The sequence below is a fragment of the Lynx rufus genome, unplaced genomic scaffold (assembly GCF_022079265.1).
Source record: "Lynx rufus isolate CCGP_SWC_20201006 ecotype Redwood Valley unplaced genomic scaffold, mLynRuf1.p SCAF_9, whole genome shotgun sequence".
NCBI classification, from domain to species: domain Eukaryota; kingdom Metazoa; phylum Chordata; class Mammalia; order Carnivora; family Felidae; genus Lynx; species Lynx rufus.
Window position 1 is genome coordinate 107,733,430 of NW_025814897.1, and position 14,037 is coordinate 107,747,466.

Consider the following 14,037-nt stretch of genomic DNA (forward strand, 5'->3'; position numbering starts at 1 on the left):
CTCCACCCGCCCGCCCTCGCCAGCCCTGTTAAGCCAGAAGCACTTGTCCACACCTCTGGGCTGTCTCCTTCCCCAGCCAGCACTCAGACAGTAGGAGCTGTGACAACGGTGGTCTTTATTAGGAGGCTCCTCAGGCGCCGGGGGCTGAGGGGAAGAATGGCGGGGGGGGGGGGGTCCCGGGCCCAGCTGCAGGCTTCGGAGACCTGTTAGAGCTGGGAGCGAGGTCCGGTAGGCCCAGGCGAGTCTGTGGGCAGAGCAGAGCAGTTAGAGGGAGTGTAGGCTGTGGGCCTCCCCTTGTGGCTTTCCTGCGTGGGGGTGAGCAGGGGCAGGGAGTGGGGGGAGCGGCGAGCCCTGGTGTTAGTGGGCAGGTTAGTGGGCAGCACACGGCAGGCCAGACCCTGCTTACCAGTCCTGGGCAGGGTGGGCGGCAGGTGCCGTCAGGCTGGAAGGCAGAGGACAGTGAGAGCCTACTCTTGAGGGGGAGAGGCAGGGGCAGGGGTGAGGGCTGACCCAGGTGCCAAGGGGTACGTACCCACAGGGAAGTAGTGGGGAAGCCGTTGCATGTAGATGCTTTCGTCCTTCTCCAGGAACACACAGATGATCAGCCGGTCCACCTGTGTCGGGACCTGCTCAGCCCGGGGTAGGGGTGGGCGGCACCCACACCCCGGCTCCCCTGTGTTATCACTGCCCCCACCTCTACAGGGTTTCACCTGCTTTTTTCTTGGAGGGGGCGGGGCACCGGCCCTGAGTTTGGAGCTCAGGTTGCACCCTTCAGGGAAGGGGTTCATGGTGTGCACTCCACCGCCCTTGCTGGATGGGCAGGAGAGCAAAGTGGTCTCGAGGGAAGGGGCGGGGACGCAGAGAGGGCTGGTGCGGTCCTGCCACCCCCCCCCCCCACCATCTTGTCCCTTCGACTGGGCCCAGGACTCACCTTGTCCTTGTGTTGCTCCAGCCACTCGCGCAGCGCGGCCAACACTACCTCCGCCGCCGCCTCACTGGGGTAGCCTGGGGACCCGGCGGGGCGGGAGTGAGTCTGGGCTCTGGCCCGCCCCCTCCACGCCCCGGGACCCGCCCAACTCCACCTACCCGGCTCCGCTCCGCCCCTTTCACGCCCTCCCAGGCCCCTCCTCGCGTCTGGGCCCACCCACTTCCAGGTCCTGCTCCGCCCCCTTCTAGACCAAGCCCACCCCCCCCCCTCCCCCGCCCGTCGCGCTCCACTCACCAAACACGCCGGTGGAGATGCAGGGGAATGCCTGGGGCGGGGGGAGGGGGGGGAGGTGAGAGGGAATTGGGGGCAGTGTCACTCTCCAACCACCGCCTCCGAGGGGCCTTCTTCCTCCCGGTCTAGGCCGCCCCCGTCCCCCTCCCTGCCCCCGCCCCTCTCACCGCGGAGCGGAGCCGATGCTCCAGCAGCAGGTCGAGGCTGCTCAGGTAGCAGCTGCGGAGCTCGGCAGCCTGGCTGGCGCTGGGCTCTCCGTGGGCGATGGGTCCCACCGTGTGGATGACATCTGCGGGAGGCGACGGGGTCAGACTGGCCGGGGTCTCCAAGCGGCCATCGGCTTTCTCCCCCTGCCCGCCCTGGAGAGGACAGGAAACAGGCCCTCTCCCCAAGTTCTGAGAGTCCCCAGGGGAGGACCCTGCCCACGTGGGTGCAGAAGTGTGCCCTCAAATGCGCTCGACAGAGACAGGCAGGCCCGCGCTGGGCCCCCTTCGCACAGCTGCATGGGCCCGTCTGAGCCGCGGGGCGGAGTGGGCGAGCGAAGTCACTGCCTCCTCAGCTCCTCTCACCCCCTCCCGCCACCTGCTTCCTCGTGCGTGCGAGGAGGGGCCGGGTCCCGGCACTTAAGGTTAGGAAGCGACCCCTGAGGAGGCCTCCAGCAATTGTGTGGGGGCTGCTCCCTTAAGCCCCCAATTACACGAGGTGCCCTGTGGGGTCGGGACTCACACTTGGCCGGCAGCCGATAGCCGCCGGTGATCTTGGCCTTGCCGGTCTCACAGTTCTGCAGGGTCCGGCACTCGTCGGTGAGGAGGGGTCCAGCGGCCCGGTGAATGCAGCCGTCCACTGCAGGGCAGAGGGGAGTGAGCCGTGGAGCGCCCCGCGTCACGCCTGAGCCCGTTTTACAGAAGAGAAAGCGGAGGCCCACGCACAGAATCCTCCCAACCCCCTCGGCTGGGCCAGGACCCACCGGGCACCGCGCGCGCCTTCTCCCGCCGCCTCCGGCTGCTCGCTAACGCCCGCCGCCCCTGCTTGCTCCGAGGCGCGGAGGCGGGTCGCAGCGGGTCCCGGCGGGAAGCGGCGCGGGGCGGCCGGCAGGGGGCGCGCCCGGCCCGCCCTGCAGGTTCCCGGCCGTGCGGCAGGGGCGCGGGCGGGGCCGGGGCCGGGGCCTCCCCGGTCCGGAGTGGCTGGGGAAGGCGGGGTCCGCGGCGGCGGGAACCGCCACCCTAGCCCGGCCAAAGGGAAGGTCGCCCGGCTTTGGCCCGGAGGCGCCGCGGGCCCCGCGACCGGTGGCCGCCTCCGCCCGAGGAGCCCACGAGCGCCGACTGGCACCGCGCACCGGATCCCCAGGCGAGGCCCCTCCCGGCCGCGGCAAACTCTGGGAGCCCCTTTACAGGTGATGAAACCGGGGTCACCTAGTTAACAAGTGGCAGCTGCGGTGGGGGCCTCGAGCCTGGGTCTTCCGACCCCCTCCTCGCCCTCCTTGCGGGGAGGTGGACGGCGGATCCGGGCGCGCACCCCTGCTCGTTAGCGAGCCGCCTCGTTAGCGCATCCGGCTTAATTGCGGCGGGCCCGGGCTTGTTTATCTGAGCGCGGCTCTGGGACCTCGGGCAGCGACCCTGGGGACGCGGGCCCAGATAAACAACTCGGGCACCGCGGGAGGAGCGTCTCCTCCGCCCCTTCGTCCGGACCTCACCCCGGTGCCACAGCCTCAGTGGCCTCAGTGGGGCTCGGCTCTCGTCCCCTGGGCCAGCGGGGCACACGGGCAAGTCTTTTCCCCTGAGCGGCCACTGCCTCATCTGGACGATAGCGACGGTGACCCCTCTTCAGGGGAGGGGTTTGCATCCTGGCCAGGAGAACGTGACCCACCTCTGGCAGCTCCCTAGCTCGCAGGGCACCCCAGGCCTGTGCCAGGAGCTCCTTGGCACCGGCTGCCGGGGCTCACAAGGCCCAGCAGCAGGAAAGAGGCCTCATTTCTCCATTTTGCAGACGCGCACACCGAGGCCCTTCCTCCCTCATCCCATCCACCCCACCCCCAAAGTCTTGGCAGAGGTCCAGGGACACCAGCTGGACCACCCCCCTCTTTCTTCTCTTTTGTGCCCTGTGGGGCCCAATTAAACCTAATTTTGTGACTTCACTTAGAGCTGGCACCAGGCGATTTCCCAGAGCACCCGGGGGGGGGGGGGATGGGGTAGAGGAGTCCGGAGCCCTGGGAGGACCTCTCCCGCAAGGAGGGGTAAGGGCAACGGTGGCCCAGGGGAGGGCGGAGCGGGGGACCCAAGGCGGGGCCCCTGAGTTCCCTGTCCAGGCGGCGCTCAGGGGCCGCGCAGCCTGGAGGGTCACACCGCGTCCGCGTGCAGTGTGTCCGTTCTGGGTGAGATGCCAGCTGACCACCCAGCAGCGTGTACGAGAGCAGGGGCCCGTACGAGAGCGGGGTTCCAGGCCCAGCTCTGTCAGTCACAGATATGTGTGGCCTGGAGCCTATCACTTAGCTTCTCTGGACCCCAACTGCCCCATCTGTAAAGGGGGCTCCACCTCCTAGGGCTCCTGGAAGGATTAAGCGAGTTAATTTCCGTAAGGTGCTGAAGCCAGGGCCTGGCGTGGGTGAAGGTGGATGGGTGTTGGCTGTCGTTAGGACAGTGGCATAGTATGAGAACGTGCTCCCTGTGGGGACACAGGGGAGGCGGCTGTCCAGGCGGGTGTCAGGGTGTTCGGGGCCTACGGGGGTAAGCACGGGAATGGGTCTGGGCCGGCTCTCCTGGGGGCCTCCCGCCCTGCCCTAATGGTGCCACTTGGCTCCCGGCTGCCTGCTGTCCTCCCTGCAGGCGACCTTGGCCTGCTGCGGAGGCTGTGCCCAAGTGCAGAAACACAGTAAGATCTGTGTTTCAGGGACTTCATGTTTCCTGCAGAGGTGGACAGGCCTGCAGTCAGGCCTATGGGGCTGACCTGGGGGCATGAGGGGGAGGGGGCACTCGGGGCTGGCAGAAGCCTCGGGCTGGGCCAGGTGACTGCCATGCAAGTGCCTAGGGGATCAGTTTCCCCAGGGCAGAGATGAGGGGCAGGCCCTGGGCCTCATCCCTGCCCCATCCTCTCCCCAACAAGCCAGAGCACCGACGGGCCAGAGCAGCTGCCCCCTCCCCGTCTACACACCACAGTTGTGCCAGAGGGGACCCTCAGCCTGCGGTCCTCACCCACAGGCCCAGGGGGTCACGCCTTCCCTGCCCCCCCCCATGTGAACCGCAGCCACCCCCCTTCCCCGCCCCCAGGCTTCGGGGACCCTGGTTGCTGAGTGACCTGGGGTCCCTCATCTCGCGTGACTGTCCAGCCACCCCCATGCAGCTGACCACCAGCTACCTCTGTCTGGCAAGGCTGCCCTGGAGACCCTCCCCGCCGTCCACCTGCCTCTCTGACCTCTTCCGTCTCCTGCCTGGGCTCCTCAGATGCTGCCGTCACCTGGGGGCCCTGTCTGTCCTCCGTCTGCCGCAGCCCTGTCCCTCCACCCCGTCCCAGGCTGTTCCCCCAGGTAAGCCCGGCTGGCCCTGCCCTCCTGCCCCCAGTGTGGCCTCCACACGGGCACGGGGTGGGGGCCGGGGGCCTCAGCTCGCACCCAGCCCCTTCCCCGGAGGTCGGGGGTCAGGAGGGCGAGGGTGGAGGGCAGGGGCTGGAGCCAGCAGAGGCGGGCGGCAGGCAGGCTCCTGTGGGGGCCATTTGCCAGGGCGCTGAGGATCTGTTGGCGGCTATTTGGGGTGCTGTAATATTCATGAAGGGAAGATTAGATATTTAAATTTATTCAGCAATAAATGCGTCTCAGCGGGGGAGCATTCCTCATGCTAAACAAACAAGCAAGCAGGGGCTAATTAATTATTTACAGGAACATGAGGATGCCCGGGGCCTGGGGGACAGGGGGGCAGCTGTGTCCCTGCCAGAGGGCAAGAGACCCTGACAGGCCCAGGGCCGGCTCCCCTCCCCCACCCCCCTGCCCCTCCGCTGCCCCGTGGCCCTGGCCTCCTGGGTGCCCCCTCCTGGGGTTTCTTGTCCCAGAAATCCTGCCTACAAGCCTGCTGGTGGCTGTGGGCAAGTCACTTCACCTGTCCGTGCCGTGCCTCAGTTTCCTCATCTCTACAATGTCCGTAACAGCACCTCCCTCCCCACTTGGCGTGGGCCTTCGTTCAGTGAGGGACTGCACCAAGGTGCCCTGCGCTTTATCACTCTGTCACCTGTGCCACCTGTTTCGGATGGGGAGACCGAGGCCCGCCCCCCCCCGCCTCTGTAGGCGGAAGGCTACTCTGCCTGTCAGGGCCTGAGGGGCCCGAGGGACTGACGCGCTGCAGGGTGGAGGTGGCACCCAGAGAGCCCCGGGCAGGGCGGGCTGGGACCGCAGGGGTGTGGGCTGAGGCCGGAGGGGGCCAGGGGAGGGCAGGAAGGCACCTGGCCTGGGCCCTGGGGACCACTCGCCACCCGGACATCTGACAAGGCAGGTCCCGGGGCCTGAGGAGAAGCCACCAGTCCGGCGACCCCGGTGCTACGTGCAGCTGCCTCCCAGGTCCCAGCCGTCTGCACAGAGATACCGAATGCCAGGGCTGGTGGGGGCGCATGAGGAAACTGAGTCCCTGAGAGGGCACCAGCTGGGGCAGGGGCAGATGTCCAAGCTGCCGGTTCGTCTGCAAGCCCCGAACCCCGCGGAGGACGAGCTCGGCCGTAAAGCCTGGAAGAAGGACCCACCCCGGGGCCTTGAGCCCCCCGCTCCCTCCGTCCACGCTACGCTCATCACCTCTGGTCTCCGGCCTCGTCCCAGGCCCCGCGGAGCCGCCCCGCAGAGCCTGAGAAGCCACAACCCCACGTGGTGCCCCCTTGCCGCCGGAACCACCTTCGGCTTCCGCCCACACCCTCCCGGTCGCTCATTCAATCGACAGACCCAGGGCAGCCACGAGCTCTGTGACCGGTTTGGGCTGGGCCCGTGGGGGGAGGAGGCAGACCCCACCCTCGCGGTGCCAAGGCGGGTGGGCACCCCAGGGAGAAGAGGGATGGACAGCAGCTCCGGTCTGTGACGTGAAATTCATTACGGGGTGAGATCAACTCCTTAAATGGGGATTTGAAAACATTAGGCCCTCATTATGTACACAGCGGCAGCGCCTCATTCATCATGCAAAAATCACTCCCGTTATTGAAAATCCCCATGGCAGCTGCTGGCAGGGGCTGGGCGACATCTTGCCCGCTGGGGGTGGGGTGCGGGCCCCACAGGCCTGCTGGGTCCTCCGCTAGCATCCCTGCGGGGGGCCTGAGTCCCCTTGTCCCTCCTACCAGGGAGGGCCTGCGCCGGGGCGGGGAGCACGGTTCACTCCGGGAACTCGGTGACTCAGTTTCCTCATCTGGAGATATCAATGGCACGCCCCATAGCGCCGTGGTGAGGGTCTCGGGATCCCTCAGAGAGAGGCTCTACGCGAGGCCTGGCATCCGCGGCCGTGGGAGCTCAGTGTAGCTGGCTGACGTCCACACCACCACCACCGTCAGCCCATCACCGTCACCATCTGGTGATGGCCGGGAGGCCTGGGGCCCTTTCTTGGGGAGGACTCGTCACTCCCTCGCTCATAAAACCCCCATGGCTCCCATGAATCCATGAAATAAAATGCCCCACCCCAAGCACGGCTGGGGTTCCCTCCAGCCTCCACCTTAGACGACTGGCCTCTGGTCTCTCCCACCCACCAACTGGGGGAAGGGCCCTGCGGTGGGGTGGGGGGGAAGGCTCTGTGCAGGGAGGGGACTCCCCCCCCCCGGGGGGGGGGGCTCTGCGTCACCATGAGCCCGGAAATGGGAGGAAATGAAGCTGGATAAGAGGGGAAGGAGATGGGCACAGGCGGGCCCTGTTCCGCCTTGGGAAGGCGCCTCTGAGGACGCGGCCTCTGGGCAGAGCCCCAGCGATAGAAAGCCTGGCTTTGGGAAGCTGGGGGAGGAGGGCGCCGGCAGAGTCCGGGGCTGGGGTCGGGGCTGGGGAGGTTTGGGGGGGAAGAGAGGGCTGCATGTGCAGGATTGGTGGAAGAAGCTAGAACTGATTCCATCCCAGCGGGAAATCGGAGCAGGGACGGGGCGGGGGGGGGGTCTGGGATGGGCTCTGGCTGTGCGTGGGGCGCGGGAGGGCCCTTGGCTGTTCCCCATCCAACGCTCCCGCCCTGTCTGCTGAGCTCAGGTCAGGGCCTCCCCCCGCACCACAGCCTGCGCCCCGCCACTCCAGCCTGGTACACGGTGGGACCCCAGACAAGTCTGGGCACAGGGTGCTCGGCCCTTGGGGCCCTGCTTCCTCTGAGGCCGGCCCGGTCCAGGGAGGGCCACGGAGGCCACGCCGTCTGCCCCCTGTGCCCGCCGTGCCTCGGCTGTGGCCCTGGGCAGCTACCGCGCGGAAGTCGAGGCCCCGATGCTCCGCTCCGGGGCCTTGCTAATCCCCCGGGCCAGCTGGGCTCTGAGCAAAGGGGAGCCCGCGAGAGCAGGGAGAGAACGAGGAGGAGAAGGAGGGAGCGAGAGAGGACCAGAAATGGAGAGCAGGTGCATGGAAGAGAGACATGGGGAGTGGGCAAGAGACACTGTGCGGCTGGGAGAGACAGAGCAGGCAGAGCAAACGAGCAACTGAGGACAGAGACAGAGATTCAGAGGCAAAGAGACAGAAGCCAGAGACACAGAGAGGGAGAGACAGAGGCAGAGACAGAGAGACACAGAGATAAAGAGGAACAGAGATAGAGGCAGAGAGGGAGCGATAGAGACAAACACAGAGAGGCAGAGACAGAGAGGGACAGAGTCAGAGACAAAGGCAGAGACACAGAGGCAGAGACAGAGACAAAGACAGAGAGGGAGAGAGAGAGAAAGAGGCGGCGATAGAGAGAGGCGGAGGCAGAGAGAGATGGAGGCAGAGATAGAGACATAAGGAGAGACAGAGACAGAAACAGAGAGACAGAGGCAGAACAAGAGAGAGGCAGAGGCAGAGATAGAGGCGGAGAGAGACAGAGATAGAAGGAGGGAAAGTGAGAGACGGAGAGAGGGAGAGAGGAGGAGAGAGGAAAGAGGGTCCCACACCCCTCACCAGGGCCACGGATGTGTGTGGAGAGGAGAAGGCGGGCGCCGGGTGCTGGGTTCAGCTCAAGCCCAGGGGCCACGGCGGTGGGCCAGGGCAGGGGTGCGAACGCATGCGCACGGCGAGAAGGGGCCCCGGGGCACAGCCGGTCCACAAGCGAGCACCTCGCTTTGGCCAGGAGCTGGACAGACAGACACCCTGCGCGTGTCCCTCAGGAGGGTGGTCTGATCGGGAGGCAGCTGGTGCTTAAACGACCACACGAATGGGAGTCTGATGGCCAGGGGTGACAGAACGCCGGCCCGCGAGGGGGGCAGCGTCTGCCGGGTCCCAGCAGCCAGGACAGCGCCAGACGGCGGCAAGCCCTCAGTACGTGGAGCAGTCGGGGGCGGTGGCCGGGGGGCCTGCCCTGACATCGGGGTAACTAGGCGGGGAAGGTGGTGTTGAGGGGGCGGAGGAGCCCGTAGGCACAGGAGCAGCAGGTGCAAAGGCCCTGTGCCCGGAGAGGGCTGTGGCAGAAGCTGCGCCACCCTGGCTTCCTCGGGCAGGGGACGTCTGGGCCCCGGGGGTGTGGGAGACACACACGCTGAGCCGTGGGGAGCAGGGGCTGCGCAGGGCCCAGCGGGCAGGAGGGCAGGACGGCCGCACCCCCAGGGGTAGGAGCTGACTCCTGCGGTCTGGAGTGTGTGGCTGGGCCGCTGACCTCCAGGAGGGAGGGAGTGTCCTTGGCAGTGAGCGCGTGTGGAGGGGACAGGGCGTGTGGAGGGGACAGGGCGGGAGCCCTGCCTGACCCCAGCCCGCCCCGCCCCGCAGGCCGGCCCTTTGGGGAGCTGGCCAGGCCGGAGCAGAGATGGCGGCCGTGTGAGCAGAGGAGGCCCTGAATTAATCTGTCACTAAAGCTTGGCCATGGCAGGCGCAGTCATGATTTAGATGAATAATTGAAACGCTCCGATACATTTATTATCCCTTTAGTGCAAAAGTGGCAGAGAAAGACGAGGGGTAATTGAAAAAGAACGCACAAATCTCCGCGAGAAAGCCGGCTCCTTATCGCCGAGTAAACATTTCAGTCCTAATAAACAGGAGAGACGCGCGTCAGGGCCCTGTCGATTCCCATCCTGATTTAGGGCCCGCCTCCCTTCTTACCATACAATAGGAGAGTGTTCAGGTTTGAAAAAAATTTTTATCGAGCCAGTAAAAGTCTCTCCAGGAGGGAGGCGGGCCAGCGGGAGTGGGCCTGGCGGGTCTCCGGGTCTCCGGGTCTGGCTGGGAGGCCGGGAGGCTGTCCCAGCCCGTCCAGTCTTTCCCCACTTCAGACCCGGGGCCCTCCACCTGCTGGGCCTCTCTATCCCTCTCAGCCTGTCCAACTCCTACTCGTCCTTCAGGGCTTGAGTCAGAGGCCCCCTCTGCCGGGAAGCCTTCTACCAAACTGGGTCTCTCTGAGGGCGGGGCCGAGGCCCGAGTCCCGAGTCCCCACCGCCACCCACACTCAGAGCCCTGGGAAGGAATGGGGGTATGTGTGTGTGTGTGGGGGGGGAGTTAGGGGGCTTCCCCAAGACTCACTGTGTTGCCAGAACGAGCCACCTTGGCCTCGGGGCGTGGTGGGGACCCAGCCCCACAATGAACCAGGCCCAAGAGTCCTGGACTCTTTGGGTTAAGTCCTTTTGGCCCCAGGAGCCCCTGGGGCTCTTGTTGAGGGTGGAGGTGTTCACAGACTCCCTTCCCTGCCCCTGAGGGGCTGCGGTCCCCTCCCACCCATAAGCACCCCACATGCGAAAACTGGGCTCACTATACCAAAGCCCTGCCGGCCAAGCCCGGGCCCCCTTTGGAGGGCCTCCTTCTGAGCCAGAGCTGCCCCAGACCCCCCTCCCCCCAATTTATTAGGTGCCTCCCCCCACCCCAGTGCAGGGCTGTTGGACCTGTGTGCCCGCTCAGGGCAGGGCCTGGCATACAGAGGGTGCAACTACCCGCCCCCTAAACTGGCTTAGAAACCCCTAGAACACCGTCCCTGAGGAGAGTGCACTCTAGTGGGGAGACAAGCAATAAGAACAAACATAAAATACACGGACGTTAAAAGGGATCAGTGCTAAGGAAAAAGCCACAGAGCAGGGTGACAGGGTCAGCACAGTGGGCTGGGGCCTCGGCACAATTTAAACACAGTGGCCAAGGCAGGCCTACCGTGACTGATGCCTGCACGGATGGATGGGGGGCAGGTGGCTCGGTAGGTGAGGGGTAGATGGATGGGTGAGGGGTAGATGGATGGGTGAAGGGTAGATGGATGGGCAGAGGGAACAGATGGAGAGGTGGGGGGTAGATGGATGCGGGCAGGTAAATGGGTGGTCATAGGAACGTAGGGAGTGGGTAGAGGACTGAATCCCCGCGGGGCTGGACTCAGGAGAAGAGGGAGAAACTTCGGCTGACGCCATGGGAAGACAGAGGTGGGTCTGGGCAGAGCCAGGGGGGTCCTGGGCTGCCGAGTCCCAGACGACTCGTGCTTGTGGCTCCCACCCAGGCAGTTCCGGGGGGTTGAGGCTGGGTGGGCTGGCGGGCAGTAGAGCTCACAGGTGGCAGGCGGGAGACATCGCGTCCCCATCCCAGCCCCAGGCAGGCCCCAGGCCCCTCCCAGCCCCAACCTCGCCCCTCCCACGGTCCCCTCCCTGCCACCTCCACCTTGTTCCAATCACATTAGCAGAGTGACAGCCCCAGCGAACACTCACGGCGGCTCCATAAATCTCAGCTGGCGTTAAAAGGCTGGACTCGGGGCTCACTTCCTCCCGGGTCCCGGCCCACCCCATCCATCTCTGCGTCAGTCAGGCAGCGCTTGGGGCCTGCTCCAGCCTCCTCTCCCCCCCAATGCTGCAAGAAGGGGAGCTGGAGGACCCCCAGTATGCCTCCCCACTCCATCTAGCCAGAACAGGTGCCCTTTGACCCCCAGAGTGAGGTCAGCAGGCCACCTACCAGCCACTCCCTGCCCTGCCTAAAGCCTCGAAGGCCCCGCTGCCTTCCTCAGCAAGCCCTCCGCTTAACACATGAGGCTGTCCCTGCCTTTTTATAGTTCATTCATTCATTCACCGACCATTTAATTGAGCACCTACTATATGTGCCAGACCCGGTTCTAGTTGCTGGAGACACAGTGGTGCCCCCCGAGCTTTGTTCTCAGCGGGTAGACAGACGGTAGACAATGACCCTAATATACAAGTGACAAACAGAAGAGCAGGGTGAGGTGAAGGGAGAGGGGGGATACAGGCTGGGGTGGGGACAGGCAGCTGTAGTTTCACCTAGGGGTCAGGGTGGGCCTCCCTGACAAGGTGGGGGGCACGGAAACCTTGCGAGAGGTGAAGGGGGCAGCCACAGGCTGGGGAAGAGGGTTCCAGGCGGAGGGAACAGCCTGCACACAGGCCCGAGGCAGGAGCGAGCAGGGAGGCTGGTGCCGAGTGCGGGAGGGCTGGGCAGTGGCAGTGAGCCTGGCAGGTGGCTGGGGCCCCTGGTGGACCTTGACTCTGAGCCAGGTGAGAGCCGTGGCAGAGTTTTGGGCGGGAGAGGGGTGATGGACCTGACTTGGGGTTTAAGAGGCCCACACCTCTTGGTGGTCCTTAGCCTCCCAGAACTGCAGGGCTAAAAATCCAGCTCCCCATGGGGTCGGTGAGGCTCCGGTGTCACCTCCTGCCTCCCCTCCGCCTGGCTGGGCTGCGACGGCTCCAATCTTGATCTCCCCCAATGTCCCATGTTCTCCCTCACTCCGGGCCTCCGCCTGTGCTGTTCCCTCTGCCCAGGACACCCTTCCCGATGCTCCCACCCATTCCTCGGGTCCCAGTGTAGGCCCCACCTCCTTCCAGGAGCCCTGCTCCCCCATCGCACGGACCACCCTGTGTAACGGTGGGTGCCTTCATCTGTATCGTGAGCTCAGGGAGGGCACAGACCAGGCCCCTCTGGTCCAGCACCCGGCTCGGGGCCCAGCCTACAGTAGGTGCTCGATCACTGGCCGATGAATAAACAGACGAAGAGGAGGGGTGTCTGAACGGCAGGTGTCAAATCAGCTACGCCCCCCCGAGTTTTCCAAAAGGGACGGGCTTCCGAACAAGGTCCTGGATAGGCCCCCAGCGAAGCCCCTCATTCTGTGAGGCCTCCAGGACAGCTGTGACCTCCACAGGGACAGTGGAGGAGAAGTGGGGGAGGGAGGGAGGGAGGGAAAATCTGTCTGGCCACAAACAGACCCCCCCCCCCACGCCCCCCCATACACACACCCGTCCTGCATCCTGGCCGGTCACCGACAGCTCTTAGCTTTGTTCTTATTTATTCCTGACCTTCGCTGCCCCTTTTATTTTCCCCCCTTTTAAAACCTGGCCCGGGCCCCGCCACTGCTGCCGTAAACACGGCCCCCCGGGATTTATCCGACGGCGCATTAACCCCTGCCCCCCAGCTCACCAATCATGCTGCTGCCCGTGTAGACAGCGGGCAGTCCAGCCAGCGGGGGACCGAGGGGCTGGGGGCGAGGGGCTGGAGTGGCCCGTCTGGGCAGCGCTGGCCAGGAGAGGCAGGCCTCGGCGGGGGGGGGGGGGGGGGGGGGACAGGGACTGCCCCCACCGTGGCACCTGCTGACCTATATAGCCTGTAGCCCTGGAGGCTGGGCCCACCGTGACCTCCAACCTCTGGCCCACCCGGTTCAGCTGGAACCCCTGCTTCCCGGTGGTGAACCACGGCGAACGCACGAGTCTTTCTGGGGGGGTGGGGGGGGCTTCGTGGTTGGCAGAGCCCTCCCTGACCCTGTGAGGCCTTGTCCTGGGAGCAGGGCCACCCTCCGAGGTTAGAGCGTGGAGCAGAAACGATCATTTTGCCCTCACAGGTGCAGAGGCTGAAGCCTAAGGGCTGGGCTTTTCCCATCACACCTGCAGCCCCCCCCCCCCACCTCCGGATTCCGGATCCCAGTCCCTCTCAACCCTCAAGTGTCCCTCCCCCGCCCCTTCCAGGCCAGGAAGCACTTACCACCGCCACCTCCTAGCAGGGAGCTGTTGGCTGCAAGAGAGAGAGAGAGAGAAAAGCCAGTCAGTTGGGGAGTGGCAGGTGGGCCAGCAGTTGGGGGGGCGGGATGGGAGGCTTGTGCCTGGTCCAGGCCCCCGGGGTCTTCAGACTCTGGGCACAGGGTCTTCTCTGAGGGGGGGCACACAGCACACAGGGGGAGGTGGTGAGGGCCGGGACTTCCTCTCCTGCTGGGGCTCCTAAAGGGCCTGGGGTTTGCAGGGTGGTGGGGTGGGGGGTTCCCCCGAGCCACCAGGGCCCAGCCGCTCACCCTAGAAACAGCCACATGCGGGGTCTGGAGGGACACAAGACCTGTGGCCACACGCATCCTTTTGAATAAAAGGATTCACTGTTTTGACCCAGCATCTCCCGAGGCCCGCCTGTGCCAGGCCTGGTGCAGAGACGCGCCCTGGTCCCTGCCCTTGGAGCTCACAGGCAGCCGGGGCGGGGGGTGGGGGCACAACCCGAGGCCACTAGAAGACACACTGTGTTGTCGCAGCTGTGCTAAGTACCGCCCAAGGAACGAGTGTGGTGGGGGCGGGGGGGGGGAGGGGGCTAAGAAGAGGGGGCTGTGAACCAGGGCTGGGCGCCCCTAACAGACGGCAGTGACCGTGTGCCAGGTAAGGGCCCCACCCTGGGGCGGCACAGTGAGGGCACAGAGCACCAGGCCCGGAGCCAAAGCCGGTTCAGCAGATGGGTGACTCGGGCCACCTCGCCCTGTGCCTCAGTTTCCCCCGGGGGAAGAACAGAC

At 65.6% G+C, this 14,037-nt stretch overlaps 1 protein-coding gene across 1 annotated transcript in view; it reads right to left on the minus strand.

Annotated features, from left to right (window-relative positions):
- Window positions 1-117: 117 nt before the first annotated feature.
- Window positions 118-14,037, minus strand: part of MACROD1 (mono-ADP ribosylhydrolase 1) — a 141,680-nt gene continuing 127,760 nt past the window's right edge. The window contains 8 exon segments of the mRNA XM_047071408.1: window positions 118-244; window positions 407-442; window positions 533-614; window positions 932-1,005; window positions 1,223-1,253; window positions 1,387-1,508; window positions 1,946-2,062; window positions 13,254-13,283. Coding sequence (XP_046927364.1) covers window positions 438-442; window positions 533-614; window positions 932-1,005; window positions 1,223-1,253; window positions 1,387-1,508; window positions 1,946-2,062; window positions 13,254-13,283 — 461 coding nt within the window. The 3' untranslated portion in view covers window positions 118-244; window positions 407-437.